Source organism: Ovis aries, chromosome 9 (genome assembly GCF_016772045.2).
Source record: "Ovis aries strain OAR_USU_Benz2616 breed Rambouillet chromosome 9, ARS-UI_Ramb_v3.0, whole genome shotgun sequence".
NCBI lineage: Eukaryota > Metazoa > Chordata > Mammalia > Artiodactyla > Bovidae > Ovis > Ovis aries.
Genome location: NC_056062.1, coordinates 32,024,719 through 32,046,147, shown reverse-complemented (window position 1 = coordinate 32,046,147; position 21,429 = coordinate 32,024,719). Strand labels below are relative to the sequence as shown.

The 21,429-nt window shown below is 42.6% G+C and overlaps 1 protein-coding gene across 4 annotated transcripts; it reads left to right on the top strand.

The window, feature by feature from the left end:
• Window positions 1–3,055: 3,055 nt before the first annotated feature.
• On the top strand, window positions 3,056–16,166 carry LOC121820332 (cryptic protein-like). Of its 4 annotated transcripts, none has more exons than XR_006060818.2 (7): window positions 3,056–3,424; window positions 3,708–3,757; window positions 3,845–4,051; window positions 5,192–5,306; window positions 5,452–5,561; window positions 10,823–10,914; window positions 15,861–15,974. XR_006060818.2 is itself a non-coding variant. In XM_042254171.2 (7 exons), the coding sequence occupies exons 1-7, from the start codon at window positions 3,402–3,404 to the stop codon at window positions 15,889–15,891; spliced, it is 624 nt and encodes a 207-aa protein (XP_042110105.1). In that variant the 5' UTR covers window positions 3,056–3,401; the 3' UTR covers window positions 15,892–16,166. The 4 variants fall into 4 exon arrangements, 3 of the variants coding, with proteins under 3 accessions (XP_042110105.1, XP_042110104.1, XP_042110106.1); XM_042254171.2 differs by having other exon boundaries at window positions 5,456–5,561; window positions 15,861–16,166; XM_042254170.2 differs by lacking the exon at window positions 10,823–10,914 and having other exon boundaries at window positions 15,861–16,166.
• The last annotated feature ends 5,263 nt before the right edge of the window (window positions 16,167–21,429 follow it).

Below are 21,429 nucleotides of genomic sequence, written 5' to 3'. Positions count from 1 at the left end.
TGAAGGTAGGAGGAGAAGGGGACAACAGAGGATGAGATGGTTGGATGGTATCACCGACTCAATGGACATGAGTTTGAGTAAGTTCCGGGAGTTGGTGATGTACAGGGAAGCCTGGGGTGCTGCAGTCCATGGGGTCGCAAAGAGTCAAATACGGACTGAGTGACTGAACTGAACTGGGCAGGTTTAAAAAATCCTGAGGCCCTGGGGGTTCTGAGCAAAGGGCCTGAGTTGTGGTCTAAGCGCATTTTAAGTTTCCAGGAAACCCCTAGTAGTACACATCAAAGACTCTCTGGAAAGTGACTCCCAAAGAATTCCTTCACACCTAATTGGCATAGAACATTTTCCTCAGTGATTGTTTGATGTACTGAAGACAGAGAGGTGAGGTGGGCTCCAGTCTTCAGACAGGGTTTTCCAATTCCCACACACTCTATGTCAGCTCAAAAGGAGTCAGAAGTCTGATAGGAGTGCTGGCTCCAGTCTTATCTGTTTACAACTGATAACGAGAAAGTGGACCTTCCCCAATTTAGGGAAGTTGGTAGGGGGTTGGTGGGATCTGCCTGCCAACCACTGGGCCTCCAGCTGTTTCCAGACAAGGCTTTCCAGCAGGGCCTTATTAACTAAGCAAACCTGGGCTACACCTACTGAAATGCGTAAGTCTTTATAAGACCTTTAAGTAAACAGAGCAAGTGTCAGAGTGTTTTATCACCCCTAGGCTTTCAGCCCTTTCCCTCCTCAAAGCTGATTTCAACACTTAAGCAAACACCCAGAGAGGGGCATTGGTCCTATATCTAGCCTTAGCCCTATTTTGCTGGTAAGACATTTCCCTTCCTTTTTCTAAAGTTTCCATTTGTAAGACACACATTTTCAAAACCTTATTTGACATAAGGGGAGAATATCATGATGTCTGCGATTTGCCTTAAAAAACTCCAAGAAAAAAAAATGTGGGGGAAAAACAATGAAGAAAGATTGGCAATGGTTGGCTGCTGAACCCAATTTTATCGATTCAATATCTCAGCTTTCATGTATATTTGAGAATACAAAATTTAATAAAAGAAACTGTAGAAAATACTTATAAAAGTATTTATTTTAGAAAATACTTATAAAACTTTAATATTATCAGAAAGATTTGGATTCAATATCATCCTCTAAACTGAACAGTTTTAAAACTTATTTAAATAAATATTCTTTAGCTTATCCATGGATTTTAGTGTTCATAAAGAAGTTACTATTGACTTAAAGTCATAAATGTAATTATTTTGCATATAACTAAAGTATGTAATTAACAAGAACCATTACATCTAAAAGTATATTTGTCTTGAATCTCATTACAGATTTTCATGAAGGCATGAGACAACCTACTCCGTATGGTTTGCCCAGTCAGATCTGTGGGTTCTGATCCTGGCAGCTCATGGACCCAGCTTTTGGGAGGCCTCGTGGCAGCCAAGCTCACCAATTTCCTACTAGTTTATTTAACAGCATCTTTAATTAACTTCCCATTTAAAAGTTTAAACATTAAATCAGTATCAAAAAAATCTCATCTTTGGGGGATACATATCATTTTCAGAAAACAGTTTTTATACTAAAATCATAGGACAATTTGTATCAGAGTTGCAAGGCATCCTCTGTACTGTGAGGCAAGGGTCCCAGTCCCTACTTTGGCAATTAGAAAAACTGAAAATTAGCAAGTCCCAGAAGAAGCCCCTGAACCCCTCCTGGTTAGGAGGCTCCTCATGAGACACTAGTGAAACATGAGGGAGGGGGCAGGGCACAACCTTTGAAAGAATGAGGACCTAACACAAGCCAGAGTCCAATGGGTCCAAGTCTAGTCAACCTGGATTAGACCTTGATCCTCAGTATAGGCTCAGCGTAACACATCAGCAAGGTAAATGACAGACTCAGAGATGCCGTGACAGTTGAAGGCCCACCATCAAAGATCAAAATGTGGGTGGTGATCCAATTTCTAGAAATCTCCACCCCTTCCCCAAAATAGTTGGAATAATCCTCCCACTCATTAGCCTATGAAATTACCCAGCCTCTCTCCTTCTGAAATAGCTCACACTCTCTGCGGCGTGTGTTTCTTTTTAAATAAATTTGCTTCTTACCTATCACTTCATCTCTCACTGAATTCTCTCTGTGATGAGACATTAAGAACATGAGCTTCTTGAACCACCAGGGAGGGGACATATGTCCACCTATGGCTGATTCATGTTGATGGTTGACAGAAAACAATAAAATTCTATAAAGTAATTATCTGTCAATTAAAAAAAGAAAAAAGCCTGAGTGTCATTAGGTCTGGAAACCAGGTCTGTGAACTCAGTTGGAAGACTGGGTTTTCACTGGGTTTGTGTTCCTGCACGTGAGTTCAAGTCTCAGTGAGCTGAATAGTCACTATTCATATAGTGAAACTATAGTTTTACTAAGGTGGCACTTACCCCTGTGCTCTGTAGTCTTCAGATACCCAGTGTAAGGCTTGCCTCACTGTGGGCCGTATCACCCAGCACACTGCAGCCTTCTTATAATATCTGTGTGTTTCATGTTTTTCAAATATCTAAGTGCCAAAGGTTTGTGACTTAAACTCAAAGCCTCAGTTGCTTCAGCAAAATATGGAGGGTAAAAATAGTGCCTCCCCTGAGGGGTCCTGTATTAAGTGGGTAATGAATATGATATAGTGATCATTATGCTAGGCACAGAGAAAAGGCCTAGTTTGTAAAAATACTGATGCGTCCTCAGAAAGGAGGTGTTGAAATGTCTCTCTTTAATATTTATGCTCCCCATCCGAAGCTTGAAATCGAGCCAGGTGGTTCTTTTCCCCACAACAGCTCTCTTCTCTAGCTGGGCCCCTCACCATCTCCTCAGTGCGAGGAGTGTACAATATAAAATCTCTATTTCCACATGAAAACTTTTTCGTTCATGTTGAGGTTTTATTGATAATTTTTTGTTTTCCTTTTTGTTTTTTTTCAGGAAGGGGAAAGGCTATTGCCTTCTAGTCACCAGTGTTTTACATTGGGGGTTGACTCCTCCTGCTACTATCAGCACCGTAAACACTATAGGGGAAGAGGCCCCGCCCCCGGCACTAGCAGGTATCATTGAAGGGATGGTCCCCGAGGCTCTGTGCTGGACCCTGCCCGTCACAGCACAGTCTTTGCCAAAGCAATTGCACAGCAGAACCTAGAGGAGACCTCATTGCTGTTTCTTACAGTTATTTAGTGGCCAAGGTAGAGAGCAGGAAACACCTGTGTCTTCTGTACTTACCATCTTGCGTCCTGAGGCAGTTCTTCCAGTAACTGCAGTAAATCTTCAAATCTTCAAATACAAAAACTGTGCAGACTCAGTCTCTTGGAATTGATCTTCAATGTATCCATGAGAGGAGACTTTTTTATACCAGACGTGTCAGTGGGAAAATGACCTGGAGCCATTCTATTAGGTAAGAACAAAAATCATCTAAGTCTTAGAGCCAAGAGGGGTGTTTAAGAGCCTGGAATAAATTGCAATGCGTGCTTAATGTTGCTTCTCTTAAAGGGATGGGTACATGCTTGGTCTAAAATCTTTCTAAAGAATGACAACATTAATCAAAATCTACTAGTTACAAAATGATTGCATAATTATCTATTGTACATTAAATATATATTTAGACATATATTTGTATATGAATGCATTACATTTTATGCATATGTAAATTTCTGATTAAATTTCTTTAAATATTCTAGGCTTCTGTTTGTGATCAGTTTGATGTTACAGATCATCCCCATGGGAAACAGTAAGAAGCATTTTGTTTATATTCTCTTAGTTTTTATTGCATATTTGTCAATCACTATCATTCTCGTATTTTCAATTAATTTTTAAGGCTATCAAACAGGGAAATATAAAAGTAGTAGAGAAGAAAGCAGCAGTGGTAAAGCCCAGAAGTTCCAGCAGAAAACACTCAACTGGACCTTGAATAATTTAAGGGAGGAGAACGACAGCACGGAGGGCTGGAAGCCTCAGGGTTCATTCCCCTACTCCTTGACTTTCCAAGAGCTAAGCGGCAGTGCTGCAGACAAAGGTCATCCCGGTCAGTGAACTCTGAGTGTGTGTGTGTGTGTGTGTGTGTGTGTGTGTGTGTGTGTGTGTGTGTGTGTGTGTGTGTGTGTGTGTGTGTGTATCTGTGACTGTGTGTCTCTGTGTGTGAGCTTAGAGGGGATCTTATAGACTTTCTCCTTTGTCTCCTTCCTTGGCAGGCAGATTCTTTACCACTAGGAAGCCAGAACCCTGAGTTTAGAATTGGGGAAAAAAAAAAAAAACTAGGATAAGCTAACAATAAAATGAGAAACCCAATGAATAACATTTTACCATCTTTAAATATATAATATAAAGTTAAAGGATAAAGACACTATAAAGTATATACTTTATATAAAGTATATATATATAAAGTGTTTATATATATAAAGACACTATAAAGTATATACTTTTATACTATAAAGTAAAAGTATAAAAGACAGAGGATGTGATGGTTGGATGGCATCACCTACTTGATGGACATGAGTTTGATCAAGCTTTGGGAGTTGGTGATGGACAGGGAAGCCTGGCCTGCTGCAGTTCATGGGGTCGCAGAGTCGGACACGAACGAGCGACTTGAACTGACTGATAAAGTAAAAAATATTTCCTAGTGAGGTGTTCTTTTACTCTGAAAAAAGTTTTAATATTTTATTGGTAAAACGTGGCTTTGGCTTCTAACTGGTTATTTTTCTGCACGTCCAGAGCTATCTCAATCCCAGATAATAGCGGCCCTCTGCTAGGCTTATCGCAGTCTCTCAGGCTCCAGTGGTAGATTTTTTTTTTTTTTTAATTCTTTCGGTGTCTTTGCACCCGTGGGTGGTCCCTGCTCGCTCGCCGCTCTCCGGAGAGGCCAGTCTGTAATCACTGTCTTGGGAAGTCACAGCCTAATTTTAACATATGAAAGGAAGGAAGAAAGAAAACGCTACTTTGCAGGGGGCAGGGTTTCCCATATGTCTTAGGGAGCCTTCCTGACCCGCCCGCACCCCTGGCAGTTTGTTTTTAATCCTTAAACTAACAAGCAGGGTTTACCTGAGCAAACACTATTAGCAGGAAGCCAATTTTATTGCCTCCCCGAGGGGATCTCGCTTGGCCCTTCTCGGACTTATCAGACATAGAGGGTCCAGCGCGGAGCTGACCACAGGCGACGCCCCCACAGGTGCACCTCCGCGGCAGAGCTGCTGCCAGAACGGCGGCACCTGCGTGCTGAGCAGCTTCTGCGTGTGCCCCGCTCACTTCACCGGCCGCTACTGTGAGCACGACCAGCGGCGCAGGTAGGCGCGGGGTGGTGCAGGCTGGGGGCACAACGGGGCCTGCGGGGAGAGGAGACTGGGAGCCGGGCGGGGGCGGCGGGACCTCCCGGGGCGGGCCGAGGGTGAGCGCGCCCCCTGCACTAACGCCAGGCCCGGGCTTCCTCAGCAAGTGCGGCGCCCTGGTGCACGGAGCCTGGACCTTCCGCGGCTGCCACCTCTGTAGGTGCGTCTTTGCGGCCCTGCACTGCCTCCCCCTGCAGACACCCGGCCGCTGCGGTAAGAGGAACCCGCCCTGCGTCCTGTGCTCACAACCCGCACTCAGGCAGTTGCTCCTTTATACATACCGACCCATACAGATCTACCTGTGCCAGACGATACAGGAATGAGCGATTTGCAGGGATTCACCACTCGGGAAAGTCACATTCGTGGTGAATCACATAGTGTATTATCATCATAGTCTTTGAAAAATTTATTCCTAGGTTTCCCATATCCTACTTGCGGAATTTAAACGTGATTTCCAAACAGTGTCCTTAAATGCTCTTTACAGAGAACAGAACTTTGGAAGCACATAAGCTGGTAATTAGAGCCGCACCTGGCAGACAGGGCCAATTCAATTCAGTCAGTCGTGTCCGACTCTTTGCAACCCTATAGACTGCAGCACGCCAGGCCTCCCTGGAGTTGACTCAAACTTGTGTCCTTTGAGTCGGTGATGCCACCCAACCATCTCATCCTCTGTCGTCCCCTTCTCCTGCCTTCAGCTTTTCCCAACATCAAGGTCTTTTCAAATAAGTCAGTTCTTCCCATCAGGTGGCCAAAGTATTGGAGTTTCAACATCAGTCCTTCCAATGAACATTCAGGACTAATTTCCTTTAGGATGGACTGGTTGGATCTTCCTGCTGTCCAAGGGACTCTCAAGAACCTTCTCCAACACCGCAGTTCAAAAATATCAATTCTTCTGCGCTCAGCTTTCTTTATAGTCCAACTCTCACATCCGTACATGACTACTGGAAAAACCATAGCTTTAACAGGGTACCCAAACTAAATCTCTAGGGACTTCTCTACACTGGGCCAATACCCACCTTCTCAACTGAAATGTAGAGAGCGCCCTGGAGCAGGACAGGAGCAGGCCTGAATGGCCAAGTGCTGCCCTTCAAGGCCAACCTGGCAATGCTTCAGGAAGCAAGATGCCTGGTAACCACAGCTCAGGCCTGCCACATAAATAAAAGTCAGTGGGGTGTGGACTACACGCAGGGTGAACACTTATTTGCGATGACTCTGAGCAGTCCCCAACTCAATGCAAATGTTTTACTTGTAAAACTAAGGAATGTGAATCTTCTGAGGTCAGAAAACAGATGAAATGCTCGGCTGCAGAGTCGTCATCTCAGTCAGGGACCAGAGACACAGGTATAGCAGGCACGGCATTTCTCCCCTTTACAGTAAGCTCTGGCTGGGATAGCAGTAAGGGACTTGGTTAACACAAGCAGAGCTCCTTGGTCCTCTTTGTTAGCCTTGGGTGGGCTCCAAGTAAAGACCCTAGGCCTACTTTCCTTTTCCTTCCTGCACTATAGTCGACCCTGGGCCAATCCCGCAGTGTAAGGGTGTGCTTAATGGTGGTACAGCCCTTCACCCCCACTTCACATCCCCTTGTCCACTGTTAGATTGCTGTAGAAAGGCAGCACTCTTGTGAGTGGAGCCCTTCAAATCACCCTCTTGGTGGGTGGGGTTCCCTGGGTGGGGTGCCTGCTGGAGGAGCACGCATAATGAAAGCTCAGCTTCAGACGCATCTTCCTCCCTTCCTTCCTCCTCTGCAACCTGGGATAGGATCAGCATTCTAGTGACATTCTTAGTGAAGGTGCAGCGCTTCAGCCCCTCTTCTGCTCCCCTTAGCCAGCTCTGCATGGTGCCAGCAGTGTGTGTGGGGAGTGGGGGAAGGGGTGGGTGGGTGTGTGGTGGGGATTATAGTGCAATATACTTTCCCTTTCTCCCTCTCCTATCGGGCTCTTCATTTGCTGGGCCTGTGCCACTGATTCAGTAGCTGGTCTTTGAATGACCCAGAGAAAGGACATAGATTATGGCATAAGCATTAGAATTGCGGACGGTGCCTGTGTAGTCCTACAGGTGAAGTCATTGCCCACTGTGGTTGGCGCTCCTTGCAGTGATGTGGGGAAAGGCCTAGCTGTGATCATTTTCAGTCTTCTAAGCAAGGGCTTCCCTTTTGGCTCAGCTGGTAAAGAATCTGCCTGCAATGCGGAAGACCTGGGTTTGATCCCTGGGTTGGAAAGTTCCCCTGGAGAAGGGAAAGGCTACCCACTCCAATATTCTGGCCTAGAGAATTCAGTCCATGGGGTCACAAAGGGTCGGACACGACTGAGCAACTTTCACTTTCTAGCAAGGCCAGCTTGGGTTCTAAGCACCAGAGCAGGAGCTAGGTTCCAAGATGTCTGCTCACATCCTGGAAAACATTCAAGGCTGGGATTGCTGTCTGCCAAGGAAAATGACAGTGACTCTGAAAATGTGGCTTGTGCTCATCAAAAGTGAACCAAATAGTGAGGTCATCTCTCAGAGTAATTTGTCAGGAGCACTCTGTGACCCATTGATTGTGCATCAGGGCAGATGACAGTGGCGGTGGCTGTGCTGACTGTGGTTACGACCTGAGGATTACCATGATAGTGATAGCAGCAGTGCTGATAGATGATTATGATGCTGTGAGGATAACAGTCATCAGGATAAGCATCTTTATTAGCTCTCAGTTTATTTCAAGGACTTTATTTACCTAATCCCAGTCAATTCTTAACAAGCCTTTGAAGTAAGTGTTATACTTTTTATATTTGAGGAAACTGAAGCCTAGAGTGGTTAACTTCTTCAGCTATTCTTTTTTTTTTTCTTAAGAGATAAATTATCATATTTTATAATAACATTTAAATTATTTTAAAATATAAATCAACATACAATAGCATACTGGTATAAACATTGACAAAATGATAATTAATATACAATTAATATTAATTGGAATAAAATTGCTATCATTCAGAGTACATAAGCACATCCCTGAACTATGTCAGACACTTTTAAAAAAAATGAGATAGTTCAGTTCAGTTCAGTCACTCAGTCATGCTGACTCTTTTCGACCCCATGGACTGCAGCATGCCAGGCTTCCCTGTCCATCACCAGCTCCCGGAGCTTGATCAAACTCATGTTCATGGAGACAGTAATGCCATCCAACCATCTCATCCTCTGTTGTCCCCTTCTCCTCCTGCCCCCAATCTTTCCCAGCATCAGAGTCTTTTTCAGTGAGTTAGTTCTTCGCATGAGGTGGCCAAAGTATTGGAGCTTCAGCTTCAGCATCAGTCCTAATGAGTATTCAGGACTGATTTCCTTTAGGATTCACTGGTTTGATTTCCTTGCAGTCCAAGGGACTCTCAAGAGTCTTCTCCAACACCACAACTCAAAACCATCAATTATTCAGTGCTCAGCTTTCTTTGTGGTCCAACTCTTGACATCCATACATGACTACTGGAAAAACCATAGCTTTGACTAGATGGACCTTTGTTTGCAAAGTAATGTCTCTGCTTTTTAATATGCTGTCTAGGTTGGTCATAACTTTTCTTCCAAGGAGTAAGCATCTTTTAATTTTATAGCTGCAGTCACCATCTGCAGTGACTTTTATGATTGCCATGTAGAATTATATTAGTTTCAGGTATACACAGTGATTTGGTATTATATACAAATATATGCACTTGAGAAATGATAACCACAGCAAACCTAGTTAACATCCATCACCATACATACAATAATGACTTTCTTTTTCTTGTGATGAGAAATTTTAAGATCTACTCTCTTTCTTGTTGTTCAGTCGCTCAGTCATGTCTGACTCTTTTCAACCCCATGGACTGAGGCACGCCAGGCTTCCCTGTCCTTCACCATCTCCCAGAGCTTGCTCAAACTCATGTCCACTGAGTCGGTGATGCCATCCAACCATCTCATCCTCTGTTGTCCCCTTCTCTTCCTGCCCTCAATATTTCCCAGCATCAGGGTCTTTTCCAGTGAGTCAGCTCTTCTCATCAGGTGGCAGCTTTAGCATCAGTCTACTCTCAGTAATTTTCAAATATGCAATGCAGTATTATTAACTGTAGTCACCATCTTGTACGTATGTTACATCAGTTTCTTTTCTTTCTTTTTCAATTTTTAGATTCTACGAAAAAGTGAAATCAGATGGTATTTGTCGTTTTTGTCTCACTTATTTTGCTTCCCAGAATGCCTTCAAGGTCCATCTCTGTTGTTGCAAATGTCAACGTTTCCTTCCAGACTTTTCCTATAATTTTCAGTATAAAATAAATATTCTTTGGAGTGATATTTTTTACACTAAGATTTTATTATGGATATAATTAGAACTCTTATTGGTAAAGCTACATTTTTTATTGAATTTTCTCTGAGCCACTGAGTAGATTTGCCCTAAATATGTCTTTTTTTTTAATTGAATGAAAGATTCAATTTCATTGAATATTTATTTTTTAATATTTTTAAAAATTATTTCTGAAGTCTCACACACATGATTTCACATAATAGTCCTCTTATTTTCTGAATGTTCATATCGCCCCTTCCCTCTTTCTTCTCTCTTCTGGCAAGCACTGGTTTGTGTTCTGTATCAGTGAGTCTGCTTCTTTCTTGTTTTATTCAATAGTTTGTTGTGTTTTTTAGATTCCACGTATATATTTTATCATTCAGGATTTGTCTTTCTCTGTCTGCCATTTGACTAAGGATAATACCCTCCAAGTCCATTTATGTCACTGAAATGGCAAAATTTCGTTTTATGGCCAAGTAGTATTCTCTCTTGTGTGTGTATGTGTTTATCACATCTTCTTTATCTATTCATCTGTTGATAAACACTTAGGTTGCTTCCATACTTTGACAATTTTAATAATGCTGCTATGAACACTGGCGTGCATGTATCTTTTTGAATTAGTGTTTTGGGGTTTCCTGGATGTATACCCAGGAGTGGAATTGCTGGTCATATGGTAATTCCAATTTTAGTTTTTTGAAAAAAACCTCTATACTATTTTTGACAGTGGCTATACCAATTTAGATTCCCATCAACTGTGTAGAAGTGTTCCCTTTTATCCACATTCTCAACAGCTTTTGTTATCTGCATTCTTTTTGATGATGCCCATTCTGATAGGTAAGAGATAACATCTCATTGTGGTTTGGAGTTGCATTTCCCTGATGATAAGCCATCTTGAGCATCTTTTCATGTGCCTGTTGGCCATCTACATTTACTCTTTGGAAAAAAATCTGTTCAGTTTTTGTCCATTCCTTAAATCTGGTTTATTGTGAGTTTTTTTTTTTTTTAATACCGAGTTGTATAAGCAGTTTATATATATAGGATATTAATCCCTTATATGTCATATCATTTGCAAACATTTCCTCCCATTCAGTAGGTTGCCTTTTTGTTTTGTCGATGATTTCCTTTGCTGTGCAAAAGCTTTTATATTTGATTGGATCCCATTTGTTTATTTGCGCTTTTACTTGCTTTGCTTTAGGAGACAAATACAAAAAAACACTGCTGCGATTTATGTAAAAGAGTGTTCTGCATATGTTTCCTCTGGGAGTTTTATTGTATCCATTCTTCTGCGTAAGTCTTTAATCCATTTTGAGTTTATTTTTGTGTATGTATGATGTTAGGGGGGCTTCCCTGGTGGCTCAGAGGTTAAAGCGTCTGCCTCTAATACAGGAGACCTGGGTTCGATCCCTGGGTTGGGAAGATCCCCTGGAGAAGGAAATGTCAACCCACTGCAGTATTCTTGCCTGGAGAATCCCATGGATGGAGGAGCCTGGTGGGCTACAGTCCATGGGGTCCCAAAGAGTTGGACACGGCTGAGCGACTTAACTTAACTTTATGATGTTAGGGAGTTTTCTAATTTCATTCTTTCACATATAGTTGTCCAATTTCCCCAGCACCGCTCATTGAAGAGACTATCTTTTCTCCATTATGTAACCTTGTCTCCTTTGTCATAGATTAATTGATCATTTATTAATGGGTTTATTGCGAGCCTCTTTAAGAATATTTTGGACGGTATTATTTAGAATATTGAAAATTTGACCACATTGTAAATCCAATAGCAGAATAATAGGTAAGTAAATGTTTTAATTCCTTTAATGGAATTTTATGATGACTTTGAAGAGTATAACTGTGTTTCCAATATAATTCTAATGTGAAAGGACACATAGGGATAGGGGAATCACAAATATTGGGTTGGCCAAAAAGTTCCTTTGGGTTTTTTATAATGTTTTATGGAAAAATCCAAACACTTTTTAGCCAATCCAAAAGATAAAAGTATGCTACAGAATCAGGGTCCTTTGGCTCCTCTAAACACACAAAGGCCAGAGAATCTCCAAGTGCCCTCTTTGCTTGACACTCTATGGGTCCATGTACAACAGGCTTTCTTAATCCCAATATAATATCTTTTCAAGGGCATATTTTTCATTCTGTTTCAGAGGAACACTGTTTATTCTCCAGTTTCCTCATGTAAAATGAGGATAATCTGCCCTGAACTTTCACACAGATATTGAAGAATAAAATTTATGCAAAGCAGTCTTATTTGTTGGTGTGAGCTGCTTTGTAATTTTTCTCTTCCATGACCTAAAATAATGCTTTGTGTATAATAATTCTAAATAAATATTAAATGGATGACTCTTGATGTTTTAGTTCCAAATATAGTGCCAAAGAAGAAACACCATAAAGGCCATTGCCTACTATTATGTTACATTAAAACAATCTATTTTCAGTATTCTATTAATAAATATAGTATATTTTAGACAGGTAAATATCATTCTACCATTTTCTTCATTTACATTTGTTAATTTTGTGTTTAAAGAGGAAATTTGGCATAATAGAAAAAGCCAAATTTTAAATGGGAAATCCCCAAAATACTTGTTCAAATCCCCCAAAATAGTTGTTGTAATGTTTACCATCTTTATAAACTGTGCTTCAGTCTCCACAGTAGAAACAATTTACCCCATAGATTTGTAAAGATGAAAAGGCCCTATACCTGTTTTATATTATACATAAAATAAAATATTGTTGCATTATTTTCACCATCGACAGTATTCACATCAGTACAATGAGGTTAGAAAAAACTGCTTCATGATCTATCACTTATATGCAAATTTACTAAAATGTGTTTTTTTAGGTTGTGAAAAATACCCACTATACACATTAATTGGTGAGCATTGCTAGAGTTAAAAGGAAAAAAAATCAAGAAGAGTGACAGCCTTGGAGCTAGCAGTCCTTAAATCAACCCATGATCTCATTTTACTGAGAAGGTGATTCTTCCTATATATCACCCAAAGAATTAAGTATTTCCTTAGCATCAAGAACCAATATGTTCTAAAATTTAGAGTCTAAGTAATGACACAGTGAAGAAGCAATTTAGAACTTCCTCAGAGAGAAACAGGTCATGTAAATGTCAGATTGGGGTCAGGTCAGGCCTCATCTCATTCTTTAAACCCGATTTAAAAAGTACAGTTCTGTCGCAAAGCAGACAACCAACCAAACAACAAGCAAGTAAACATCTGCAGGCCGGAGCCAGACTGTGGACCTGCTGGAAGGATGGCCTTCCTAGGTCCTGGCCCCAGCTGGCTGCCAGCTGAGGGTGTGCTGACTGGGAGAGAGCAGACCCTTTGTCAAATCCCTCTGGGACATTCTCCCATGATAGGTGTCATTTCAGTGGGGTAGCTTCTCTGGGTGTCATGACAGGAGAGAAAGCTATTGGGTTTTCCAAGGGCATTCAGGGTTATTTGTAAACTGGAAAATTTGGGGAGTGCTAGCTCTGGACCTCATATTGAAGTATGATTTTATCCTCACCCAAGGTGGTCTCCAAACTATTTTAAAATCACCGCTTAGTACTCTTGCCTGGAAAATCCCACGGACGGGAGAGCCTGGTAGGCTGTGGTCCATGGGGTCGCTAAGAGTCGGACATGACTGAGTGACTTCACTTTCACTTTTCACTTTCATGCATTGGAGAAGGAAATGGCAACCCACTCCAGTGTTCTTGCCTGGAGAATCCCAGGGACGGGGGAGCCTGGTGGGCTGCCGTCTCTGGGGTCGCACAGAGTCGGACATGACTGAAGTGACTTAGCAGCAGCAGCAGCAGCAGTGGTAGTGGGGACATAGTGGCACATGCTGAGTATTCACAAATTTGATTTCACTTCTAGCTTCCTTTTCACACATGCTTAAGACTAAAGTAATGATAAAAATCTCTGCAATGTGTAAGTCTAAAAAGAGAACTTCTGGTAAGTATATAATTAAAATCCCATGTTATAGTATATCATCATTGGTAGCAGAGTTTCTTTTTTGGTAGGACATAAATAATGATGGGCTTCCAGGTAGCACTAGTGGTAAAGAACCTGCCTGCCAATGCAGGAGATGCAGGAGATGTGGGTTTGATCCCTGGGTTGGGACGATCCCCTGGAGGAGGGCATGGCACCCTACCCCAATACTCTTGCGTGGAGAGTCCATGGACAAAGGAGGCTGGTGAGCTACAGTCCATCGGTTCACAAAAAGAGAGTTGGATGTGACTGAACGACTTATCTCAGCAAACATGATGATAGGCCACAGAACCATTGATTTTGTAGGTTTTGATAAACAGTAAATGTGAAGAAAGCTTGCTTTAATTTTTCCTATTAATATATAGTGGAAGTTCTAATATTTTCTCTCTTAGCTCACTGGGTGACCTTGAGTCCCTAAGGAGGGACATTGTCTGGTGCTCACAGGTCCAGTTTGGGGATCCCTGCTTGGGGGACTGACTTGGTCTAACCAAACTCATAAAACTGACTCTAACAATGGCCTTTGAGTTCACATGCAAGAAAAGACCGCCAACAGGGCCTGAATCCTCTCTGTGGTCAGCCTGTTCCCTTTCACCAGGGGAAAAATCAACAGTGAAGCTCAGTATGGGCTGACCTGTAGCTGCTTCTCACACTGAGAGCACCTGTTGTATCATCAGCTTTTCTGGAGCTACCTCTGAGCCTGGATGCTAAGGCTTCTGTTTTGTGGGGTTCTAGTACCTTGGATGTTCTTTGGAAGGAATGATGCTAAAGCTGAAATTCCAGTACTTTGGCCACCTCATGCGAAGAGTTGACTCATTGGAAAAGACTCTGATGCTGGGAGGGACTGGGGGCAGGAGGAGAAGGGGACGACATCCAGATGGCTGGATGGCATCACCAACTCGATGGACGTGAGTCTGAGTGAACTCTGGGAGTTGGTGGAGGACAGGGAGGCCTGGCGTGCTGCAATTCATGGGGTCACAAAGAGTCAGACATGACTGAGCAACTGAACTGAACTGAACTGAACTGAAGTACCCTGGAACAACCCTCTCCCATGCGGGGTGATGTGGGGAATGGTGCCCAGGTCTGCAGTGAGCCTGCCCTCAGTCTTGTGCTGAGCGTGGCCTCCTGGCCATGCTCACCATAGTCACCTGCAGAAAGAGGCAGGGCAGGTCTCTGCTGCAGTGACTTGTCTTTATCTCTACTCATTGGCTTTTGATGGTTCAAGCTGACCACAGGTTTTGACGTTCAGAAGGCACTTTCTGGCAGAATCCTAGAGGACAGGGCTTGGCAGGTTTGTCAGGGGGAAGAGCAGGTTGGCCTCTGCCAAGCAGCCCTGGGGAAAAAGTTCCTGTAAGTTGGGCCTTTGTATGCCTCCCTGACCAGCTGATCCCACATCCAACCCCAGATTTGCTTGGGAGACTAATAGCCATACCTGTGGGGCTTGTCAGTTTTACATGGTAACCCTTCATCACCAGGGAGTTTAGCAAACACTCTTATCTGGTCTCACTACCCCCAGAGAGTCCCACTCAGCACCTCTGGGGTGGGGTCCTAGCCATTAGAGAAAGCCAGACCTACTGAGTTTGGGGCTCAGAGTGAGACCTGCAGTGGAGGAGCCACACTGCCTCAGTGGGGTGGTGAACACTCCAACTGGGGCACATCTGCAGCTGTGCCTCGTTGTCACGTCCTTTGTGAGACTGTCCACCATTGCTGTAGGAAAGGCTGCTTTCCTCCTCTTTAATAAGTGGTCCCTAGTCAAAGAAATAGTGTTAGGACTATCTGGGGAACAGATGACAACAGATGGATGCAAGCTGTTTTATTTCATTTTAAATCAGATCCACTTGCCTGAATTGTTAAATGACGGTATAGTACTCTGAACCACCACCTTGGTTAGCTCATGTGCCAAATGATAAGGGCTGAAGGACTATTTCTTTGTGAGCCTTAAAAGCAGCAAACAGATTCTCCTTCAGCTCTCCAAGTTACGTAAAAATCCCTCTGTTTCCAGCTGCAGTGAAAGGAATGCACAAGTTAAAGGGAAGCGCATCTCCCTTGAGCTGTGCTGTGTTCTCTACAGCTGGTGTCCACCCATGCTCTGTGCTGCCCACCAGGCGGCCCAGTCCACAGGGCAGGGCCCAGGAGGGAGGCCCAGGCAGAAAGGGGCCTTTCCTAGAGTAGGTGCAGACATTTCTAGTTCACTGTCTTAAAGCAGGCCTGCCACAGCATGTCTCATAACTCTCTCGGGATTATTTTTTCCAGACTTGAAAGACTTTCTCACCTCACACTCTAATGGACTGAGAACCCAGCTCACGTGGCGTGTTCTCCTCCTCTTGTCCTGCTTCCTCCTGAAATCCATCCTCAGTGAAGGGGGAGTCTGCTGATCAGACCACAGTTCACCCAGCAGAACCAGAACTGTTCCTGGCCTCCCAACGTGGCTGAACCAGATGGTGCTGCATGGGGAAGCCAGGGATTATATATGTCCCCTTGCATTGTCTACGTTGTATGTAATAGACTGGTTTCCTTATAAACAAGAACATTAAATGAATATTTGTAATGCTTAAAAAACTTTTTAATGAAAGAGCCTTTCTTACTTTCCTAGTTATTTCAAGGTACAGTAAGTTTCCTACATACAAATGAATTCCATTCTAAAAGCATGTTCATAAATCCAATTTGCTTGTAAGCACAGCAAAGTTAGCTTAGGTACCAAGCAAATACAATCAGCTATGTAGGTTAAAGCTTCTGCCTGCAATGTGGGAGACCTGGGTTCGATCCCTGGATCAGGAAGATCCCCTGGAGAAGGAAATGGCACCCCACTCCAGTATTCTTGCCTGGAGAATCCCATGGACGGAGGAGCTTGGTGGGCTACGTCCATGGGTCGCACAGAGTCGAACATGACTGAGCGACTTCACTTTCCCTTTCTTTCATGTAGTACTCTACTGCAATAGTCTTGCAATACTATTCACACAAATAATACATAAAGACAAGAAGTAAAGAAAATATTTTTTTTTTTTTTAAAGAAAATATTTTTAATCTTACAATATAGTCACTGCTACATTACCACTGCTTTTATGCTTGCTTCTGGACATCTTGGGTTTAAAATATAAATACTACATTACTGTACTCTATTAATGCAGGAGACCCCAGTTCGATCCCTGGGTTGGGAAGATCCCCTGGAGAAGGGAAAGGCTACTCACTCCAGTATTCTGGCCTGGAGAATTCCATGGACTGTATAGTCCATGGGGTCACAAAGAGTCGGACACAACTGAGCAACTTTCACTTTCACTGTATACAGGACTATACGGTGAAGAATACGAAAGCACAACCACTTGCAGAGGACTCATGCTCTTGACAGTGTATGCCAGATCCTTAAACTAACATGATTGGACATGCGAACACATTCACGTCTTTGAAGCCTGACAAAAGTTTGTATGTAGGGGACTTACTGTATATGACTGGATGTGCAGGAGTAAACACTAGAGGCTGGGGCCTATTCAGCCGGAATCTCTGATGATTCAGAGCAGACCAAACATGTGGCGCTTCAGGTAACAGCTCCCTTCTACACACTCCTTGAGCCCCACACGTGGATTCTGCAACACTTGACATTATTTGTTTACTCAGTCTCTTCACAAGTTCTAAGTCCTGGAGGGCAGGGACAGAGCCACATGTGTGCCCCCAGCACCACCATGCTGTGAATGTGGCAAGGAGCAGACGCCAAAGAATATTCCATAGACAGAGAAAGGAGGGCGTGAAGGGGAGGGAGCCCTGGTTGGAAAAGGCAGCTAGGCACCCTACCTCCTTTTCTCCATCTTCCTCCACTAATGACTCAGCTGTGACATGCTTCTAGGACGGTTAGCACTTTTTAGAATTCTCACCAGTATCTCCATAAAAAGGAGCTCTTGAAGTGGACCAAGGAGCCCGCTTTCCTGCCTATCACACAGAACTTGGGAGTTAGGTGTTTCTCAGTTGGGTCTGACAAATACATTAGCTCTCTATTGATTGAACACAGCCCTGTTTGGACAGATACCATAACTAAGAACACAAGAATGAAAACAGGAAGAATATTGCAAATTATTCAGTCAAACAAATCAATGAGAGTAAAATATGAGAGAGAAAAAGACTCTGGGATAGACAATACAGCCTGAATTAAATTAATTGATCAAAATATTGATATTTTATAAATCTTGTAGAATTTCCTTTAAAATATTCAAAGCTGAATGCAATGCAAAGGCCATCACAGAGCTTATTGTGCATGTGATATAAAGCTATATATACTGAAGTACTTTTGTGGACAGAAAAGTGGCTTTCAATCAACGCTGAAACCTCCCTGCCCAGAGAGAGTCATCCCAGTGTACTACACATACAGCTAAATGGAGAGTTCTCAGTGTGAACACTGAAATGGGATCTTTGCTGAGTTAAATGGGCTTCTATTTTTGGGCTTCCCTGGTGGCTCAGACAGTAAAGAATCTCCCTGCAATTCAAGAGACCTAGGTTTGATCTGTGGGTCAGGAAGACTTTCTGGAGAAGGGAAAGGCTATCCACTCCAGTATTCTTGCCTGGAGAATTCCATGGACACAGGAGCCAGACAGGCTAGAGTCCATGGGGTCGCAGAGTCAGACACAACTAAGCAACTAACACTTTCACTTTCACTGTGAATACTGTGGAAAATTCTTAAAGAAATGGGAATACCAGACCACCTTAGCTGCCTCCATAGAAACCTGTGTGCAGGTCAAGAAGCAACAGTTAAACCAGACATGAAACAATAGGCTGATTCCAAATTGAAAAGGAGTACGTCAAGGCTGTATATTGTCACCCTGCTTATTTAACTTCTATGCAGAGTACATCATGAGAAATGCTGGGCTGGATGAATCACAAGGTGTAATCAAGATTGCCAGGAAAAATATCAATAACCTCAGATATGCAGGACACCACCCTAATGTCAGAAAGTGAAGAGGAGGCAAAGAGCACTTGATGAAGGTGACAAAGGAGAGTGAAAAAAGCTGGCTTAAAACAACATTCAAAAAACTAAGATCATGGCATCAGGTCCCATTACTTCATGGCAAATAGATGGGGAAACAGTGTAAACAGTGACAGATTTTATTTTCTTGGGCTCCAAAATCACTGTGGGCAGTGACTACAGCATGAAATTAAGGGACACTTGCTCCTTGAAAGAAAAGCCAAGACAAATCTAGACAGCGTATTAAAAAACAGAGACATCACTTTGCCGACAAAGGTCTGTATAGTCAAAGCTATAGTTTTCCCAGCAGTCACCTACAGATGTGAGAATTGGTCTGTAAAAAAGGCTGAGCTCCAACACTTTCGAACTGTGGTGTTGGAGAAAACTCTTGAGAGTCCCTTGAGCACCAAGGAGATCAGACCAGTCAAACCTAAAGAAAATCAACCCTGAATATTCATTGGAAGGACTAATGCTGAAGCTCCAATACTTTGGCCACCGGATGCGAAGGGCTGACTCATTGGAAAAGGTCCTGATGCTGGGAAAGATTGAGGGCAGGAGGCGAAGGGGACGGCAGAGGATGAGATGGTTGGATAGCATCACCAGCTCAATGGACATGAGTCTGAGTAGATTCTGGGAGACAGTGGAGGACAGGGGAAGCCTGGCGTGCTGCAGTCCATGGGGTCACAAAGAGTCGGACATGACTTAGTGACTGAACAACAACAGTGAATACTTTAGCACTGTAGAGCTCTACAAAGCAAGCAGGCATGCATGCATGTGTGCATGCACACACACACACACACACACACACACACACAGCAAATATCTTCTTAGGCCCACTATAAGTTGGGGTTGGTGGTCCCACCCTTCAGGCTTGAGTAGGAGCGAGAAGTGAAACAATGCCAAGGTCAGTGACTATGGAAGTCTCCCAGGATTCTTCAGAACACGGAGGAGCCAGGCTGGCTGAGAAAGGCCCCATGCACATGAAACTGCACACTTTAGAATGTTCAGTTAGAAAGCTCACAGATAGGTGATATTTCCACTGAATTTTTCAGTTTTTTAAATACTCCTTAGTTCATAAGCCTATGAAATGCAAGTTATTTTTAAAATGTATGTTACAAATTAGTTTCTGGGCATTTTCAAAAATTTCCACCACTGGCTACGGAAATATGAATTTGATGTAATATTCAAATGAGAGTTAAAGAAAAAAGTTGAGTTCAGCCAGTATTGACTGGGACTGTAGTATGGGAAAAAATAATTATTAAAGTTTTGAGACATAAATATTTCTGGGTAATAATGTCTTCTGATAGCAATACTGTCTTTACATAGTTTCAAGTACATTCTGAACAGTACTATCTGTGGTAGCTGAATTTTCTACAAATAAATGAGTGATGAACTTTGCAATTTATCCTAAGAACCTGATGAATGTGTTTATATTATGTGTAAAATGTTTACAAAATGCATATCTTCTACACTTTTATGCCAATATGAAGTTTGCTAAAAACAAAAAGATACAAAAAGATACATTGTCTCATTGTCAATAGCTCCACTTGAGGAAATTGAAATAAGAGGGCTGTTCCACACTTGAGAGGTTACAGTTGTGATAAAAGGGAAAAGCAAGACATGTTCATTTTTAGTAAGAATATCCAGGATATAAATGCTCATCTACATTTTAAATACAAAATTAAGAATCAGGATTATGGATTCTCTCAAGATAATAATTCCTGATTTTATGCAAGAAAACCACCTTAACCATTTTCTCTATTTATCCATCTGTTTATACATCCACTTAACTAAGCAAATGAGAAACCTTGATTTACCTGGCTCTGAAAAGAACAGAAATTGTGAAAAGTAAGCTGACAGCTTTTTCTATAGTGCATGGAGAATTTGAGTGTAAAAGATATTTTCCCTGTAAATGGTTCCCCAGATGTTCAGAAAGATCATTAAAAAGTATAAACTTCCCAGGAGACAAATGACGATCCTGGACTCCTGGTTGGAAGCTTCATTCACATAAATGTGTCATGGATCTTACCTATCTCCTGCTGTTGAGGAGAGTAGATAGAGACAGTCTTCCTGGGCCATTATCTCAGAGCTGCCCTCACCACAGGAAAGAGCTTTTTCACACCCTGGTTTTTCTCACTCTGACAGAGGGTGAGGAGTCCTCCCTTTGGAGAAAGCAATAACAAGCTCTCTCCAATCCTGGGTTGTTTATAGAAGCACACTCTTTCCTTTCCAGCTTTTGTTCTCACTGAGTCTACCCTTGCATATCCTAAAACTAGGATCTGCCACAGTGTCGTGTGTACTCTCATGAAATACACACAGAGACGCTGAAAGAAGGAACAGGAAAAGCCACAGGAATGTATACCAGTCACATGATTTCAGTTCCCTGACTGTTCAGACCTTTCAACCCATCCCTGTGTTACAGTTCACTTCAGAGTCAAAGCAAGAGCCTGGTGGGGAGGTACCCTCTTGTACTTCTCGGCCACATCACAGTTACCCCTTTCTAGCATGAAAACAACTGACTTTAATCTTGGCTGAGAGCATTGAAAACCAGCTTCTGAGTGTATTTCCAATTTCTGCTGTGTTCAAAAACCCACTCTGGTGCACATAGCTTTATATCACACCTAGTCATCAGTCCTGTGACAGATCTATTAAATTTAGCTTTGAATAGCTAAAAGTAAGCTTCATAAGCACAGCCTTTTCCATTTCACCTGGACTGTCTACTCTTGGAAAAGGAAAATGAGGGGCTGTGTTTCTTCTACTTAGAACTGTTGGCTGACTGCTGACCTCCTGACCAGCAACTGGATTACTGCAGGACCCCAGCTAGGTACAGTGGAAATCTGTAGTCACAGAGATGGCTGAATGCCCAGCAGTTGA

Coding starts and splice junctions, on each gene's coding strand:
- LOC121820332 (XM_042254170.2), top strand. CDS start 3,402: ATGACCTGGAGCCATTCTATTAG. Junction 4,052..5,191: donor TGCAGACAAAGGTCATCCCG/GTCAGTGAACTC, acceptor ACGCCCCCACAG/GTGCACCTCCGCGGCAGAGC. Junction 5,307..5,451: donor GAGCACGACCAGCGGCGCAG/GTAGGCGCGGGG, acceptor GGGCTTCCTCAG/CAAGTGCGGCGCCCTGGTGC.